Below are 4,971 nucleotides of genomic sequence, written 5' to 3'. Positions count from 1 at the left end.
CCCATTTAAATATCAAGTGACTTGCCCATATGCAGTTAGGATCCCACACCAGGGCCAGGAGTATTTCACGTTTTCTTAAACGACACGACAAACTCTCATAGAAAGGAGAGCTTGCAGAGCTTAATGTGGTGCACAAGGGCCTCACCATTCCAGAGATACTGATGGCAACTGAAACTCGGGATTTGGAATCTTGGTACCTCTATGAAGTGAAACAAAACCCGCTCTTCAGTCCTTGAAGAAAATAACGAGTGGGTAAGGGTCTGGTGCCCTCTGACAATTTAGCGCTTGCCGAAATCTCTGGGGAAGAACCCACCCTCCACTGCAGGGCTTCACCTACACGAAAGCCGTCGGTGATTTTCACCTACTGGGGACGAGGGATATGTGCTCTCTGACTCCTTCAAATGTTTTCTACAGCAGAGATGGCAGTAGAGATTAATACATACACCTCGTCTCACTCCAGAACACAATGACTCAAAACCGCACGACGTGTACTTTTGGAAACAGCTCCGCGGGAGAGCACCTTGGACAGTCCCCAAACCCGGTCGCCCGCGGGGCGGGGCCGCGGACGTGCGTCCCTGCGTGTGCGCCCCGGCGCGTGCGTGCGGCCTCCAGTGCGCTTGCGCGTGCCCTCCGGGGGGCGGACCCGCGGCTATAAGGGGCGGAGGCTCGGTGGCTTTGCTCGGCGCTCTGCTGGTGACCGCGCTTTTGTCTCCAGTGAGTTTTGTGGCGGGAAGCTTCTGCGCTGCTGCTTAGTAACCGACTTTCCTCCCGACTCTTGCACGACCTGCTGCTACAGCCGGCGACCCACTCCCTGCTCTTCCTCCAGAGGTGAGCGGCCCGTGGGCTTCCCCGGCTCCCCACCCCCATCGCCAGAGTGCTGGCCGGGCTAGCAGCCTCGCGTTCCAGGGCTGGGGGTGCGCCGCCGGGAGCCTCTCTCCTCGCCCCCGCCCCCTGCCATCCGGGGTCCCCAGTCAGCCGTCAGCCCTGTTTTGTCCTGAGGTGGCCCTAACTAGGATCCACGTGGCCCATCTCATGCCCACCGGTGCTGAGTTAGGCATCCCTGCCATGCCCTCCCAAAGCACCTTCACCATCTCCTTCCTGTCCCAACACTTAGCGTGTTGCGTGGTAACTACCCTTTGTCTATAAGGTTTGCCATGTGGCCCTAGTATATTCCAGGGTACCTAACACATTGAAGATATTCATGGTATGTTTGTTAAATAAATGAACTTGATAGATTGGACCCTTGAAGAGTAATTTGGACTTGCAAAAAGTTTAGTTAACTCCAGTCTGTGATGTGGGAGAGACTTCTAGGCAGGTTGCTTTCTCTAGGGCATGTTCTTATATTTCCCATTACCCACCACCCCCCTGCAAAAGGACTGGGCCTATTTCAGGAAGGTGACTGATACCTGCACTGTAGCACAGGGGTTGTGCATTGTGCCTTCCTTGCAAGAACAAAGTTTTCAAGAAAGTAAAAGTTTGTGTTTGAGACGGAGTTTCGCTTTTGTTGCCCAGGCTGGAGTGCAATGGCTCAATCTTGGCTCACTGCAACCTCTGCCTCCCAGGTTCAAGCGATTCTGCCTCAGCCTCCTGAGTAGCTGGGATTACAGGCATGTGCCACCACGCCAGGCTAATTTTTGTATTTGTAGTAGAGACAGGGTTTCACCATGTTGGTCAGGCTGGTCTCGAACTCCTGACCTCAGGTGATCCACCCGCTTCGGCCTCCCAAAGTGCTGGGATTACAGACGTGAGCCACCGCTCCTGGCCTAAGAAAGTCAACGTTTTAAGAAGTGTTCTTGAATTAGTCCAAGAAGCAAGACTGGCTCCGTAGCCATGAAGTTTGCAACGTAAAATATTCTTGGAGAGTTGCTGTGCAAGAACATCCCCTGGTCCCTGTGTCCCTCACTGGCTAAGCCTCTCTTTCAGCCCCGTGAGAGGACAGAAGAGTCAGGGCTGGATGCATGCATACCCCCAAAAGGCTATAGATTAATCCTTTCCTCTTTTTCCTCAGGGTTCAGAGGCCTTTCAGAAGGAGAAGGCAGCTCTGCTTCTCTGCAGAGGAGTAGGGTCCTTTCAGCCATGAAGCATGTGTTGAACCTCTACCTTTTAGGTGTGGTGCTGACGCTACTCTCCATCTTTGTTAGAGTGATGGAGTCCCTAGAGGGCTTACTAGAGAACCCATTGCCTGGGACCTCCTGGACCACCAGAAGCCAACTAACCAACACAGAACCCACCAAGGGCCTTCCAGACCATCCATCCAGAAGCATGTGATAAGACCTCCTTCTGTGCTGGCCATATTTTGGAACACTGACCTACACATGTCCAGAAGGGAATCCCATTCCTAGAAGGCAGGCTGAGCACCAGTGTAACCAGAGAACTAACTATTACTAGGCCTTGAAGGACCTGCCTAACTGGATGCTCATTGCCTGGACAAGGCCTGTTTAGGCCGGTCGCTCATGCCTGTAATCCTAGCACTTTGGGAGGCTGAGGTGGGTGGATCACGTGAGGTCAGGAGTTTGAGACCAGCCTCGCCAACATGGCGAAACCCCGTCTCTACTAAAAATACAAAAGTTAGCTGGGTGTGGTGGCAGAGGCCTGTAATCCCAGCTACTTGGGAGGCTGAGGCAGGAGAATTGCTTGAACCCAGGGGCAGAGGTTATAGTGAGTTGAGATCGCACTGCTGTACCTAGCCTGGGCCACAGAGCAAGACTCCATGTCAAAAAAAAAAAAAAAGAAAAAAGAAAAAGCCTGTTTAATGCACTGGTGGGAATGGATTGCTTATGGCTGTGAGACAGGTTGGTCTCGCCCTTACCTCGCAGAGGCTTACCCCAGGGTCTGGTGTATACTGTGCTTTTCTCAGCAGTATGGCTCTGACATCTCTTAGATGTCCCAACTTCAACTGTTGGGAGATGGTGATGTTTTCAACCCTGCTTCCTAAACATCTGCCAGGGATTCCTTTAGTCTTGAATGTCTTATGCTCAATTATTTGGTGTTCAGCCTCTCTTCCACAAGAGCTCCTCCATGTTTGGATAGCAGTTGAAGAGGTGTGTGGGTGGGCTGTTGGGAGGGAGAGGATGGAGTGTTCAGTGCCCATTTCTCATTGTTTTACATTTTAAAGTCCTTCCTCCAATATAGTGTGTATTGGTCTGAAGAGGGAGGTGGGATACCAAAGCCTGCTCAAGTTATGGACATTGTGGCCACCATGTGGCTTAAATGATTTTTTCTAATTAATAAAGTGGAATATGTATTTCTACTGTGTGTCATGTTGACTTCTGCTCTTGAAATTCGCGGTAGGGAGGGTCTTAATTTCTAGACCTGAGGTTTAATATCTCAATACTTTGGAGCAGGAAAGTGCTTAAATCACTTTGTTTAAAACATACTATCAATAGACCTCTGAAGTTGGGGCAGAGGCAGTTGGGTCTGCCCTGTATCAACCAGTTGTGTGAGCCTAGGCCACGACTATTGCAGGCCTGTCATGACTAGATCTGTAAAGAAGAAAAGTGATCACCACTTCCAGCCCGTCTCCTTGAGTCTCTGGGACAAAGAGGACTGTCATTCCAGGAGGCCATGAGCTTTTTCTTCTGTACTCTTCAGCATGTTTTACCTACCAAAAAGTATGCTTAATTCGGATTGTTCTCAAAGTCAGTTGGTAAAGTGTCTACACCACACAGATGATTATTTCTGCTCTCCCAGATCTAAGCAACTTGGCCTTTACTCAAAGTTGGAGGGTTTTTTGTTTTGTTTTGTTTTATTTTTTTTTCTTGTATCCACCACTCTTGTACTCCCTGTCCCATGTACAATTGTATTCAGTCCTCTGCCTGTGACAATATAGTTACACTCCCATCTGGGCATGTGCATCATTTTATTAATTTGATTTACTTTTGCTAAAGCGAAACAATGGAGTGTAGCGTCTTCTGTTAAGCCAGTTTTGCTTCCTGAGTGTTCTTAAAGTGTCACTACCCTAGAAGCCTGTGGGTTAAGCATCACTTTCATTTATTGCACTGTGGTTGTCACTAGTGTTATTTATCAAGTATTTCCAGTTTCCCACCTTCTGGGTACATGGTAAGTTGGTTCCCTTGTGGCTGGCGGGGTTTATATGACTGTTATTTTGTTAGCATAGTACTACTCAAAAATCTATTTGGCTTTTTCTCTCTGGTTTCAGAGTTTCATATGCCAGTAGTTACCCTCTTCTAGTTGTATTTCTTATATTTGATATGTTTTCTTATTCTCATGCCTCTAATTTGGGGTATTTTTGAACCTTCAATTGAAGAGCCTATACCTTAAGTCTCTCCTCCAAGTGATTTAGTTTAATTGAAGTGATCTGTGTGCCACCACCCCCTTGTGGTTGGATGGGGCCATGTCATTAGCTCTTGGGGCCAATGAGCTGTGAGTGGTAGTGACTTGTGTTATTTCTATGTGAGAGCATTTCAGTGCTGGAGAAATCTGCGAGGCCCTCTTTTTCCCTCTGTGCAGTGACCAGCAATGCTTCCTATGGAACTGTTCATTAGTGTAGGTCCTGGAATGATGCCATGGCGCAGGGCCCTTAATCTGTCCAATCTGACAGGCCCAGTAAAAGGACTGGGCCTGTTTCAGTAAGGTGACTGATACCTGCACCGTAGCACAGAAATTGTGCTACTGATATCTGGGGGTTTTGTGAACTGAAGTACAACTTAACCTATCCTGACTGGTACATTGTGTACAGCACCAATTGGATGCCAGGCATCAGCTAATACCTCATCGCTACCTGCCTCAACATGTACACAAGGTAGTGGGAGGAAAGCATGTGAACAAATAATGTGTCATGGTTTTGTGATAGAAATATGTATACAGGATAGTGGGTACATAAAGTTATTTGGAGGCTGGAGGGGGGTGTTCAGGAAAGGCTTCTTAGAGGATCTCAACCACTACCTGCCTCAAAATGTACACGAGGTAGTGGGGGGAAAGCATATGAACAAATAATATGTCATGGTTTTG

General features: G+C 48.6%; 1 protein-coding gene across 1 annotated transcript; it reads left to right on the top strand.

Moving 5' to 3' along the window:
* Positions 1-637: 637 nt before the first annotated feature.
* Positions 638-3,250, top strand: HILPDA (hypoxia inducible lipid droplet associated). Its single transcript, XM_010378734.2, has 2 exons — positions 638-828; positions 2,009-3,250. Exon 2 carries the CDS (start codon positions 2,077-2,079, stop codon positions 2,266-2,268), a length of 192 nt encoding a protein of 63 aa, XP_010377036.1. The 5' UTR covers positions 638-828; positions 2,009-2,076; the 3' UTR covers positions 2,269-3,250.
* The last annotated feature ends 1,721 nt before the right edge of the window (positions 3,251-4,971 follow it).

This window comes from Rhinopithecus roxellana, chromosome 6 (assembly GCF_007565055.1).
Source record: "Rhinopithecus roxellana isolate Shanxi Qingling chromosome 6, ASM756505v1, whole genome shotgun sequence".
NCBI classification, from domain to species: Eukaryota; Metazoa; Chordata; class Mammalia; order Primates; family Cercopithecidae; genus Rhinopithecus; species Rhinopithecus roxellana.
The sequence above is the reverse complement of the archived record's forward strand: the minus strand, read 5'-3'. Positions and strand labels throughout refer to the sequence as shown.

What these genes read in the sequence shown, in the direction of transcription:
- HILPDA (XM_010378734.2), top strand. Translation starts at nt 2,077, where the DNA reads ATGAAGCATGTGTTGAACCTCTACCTTTTAGGTGTGGTGCTGACGCTA.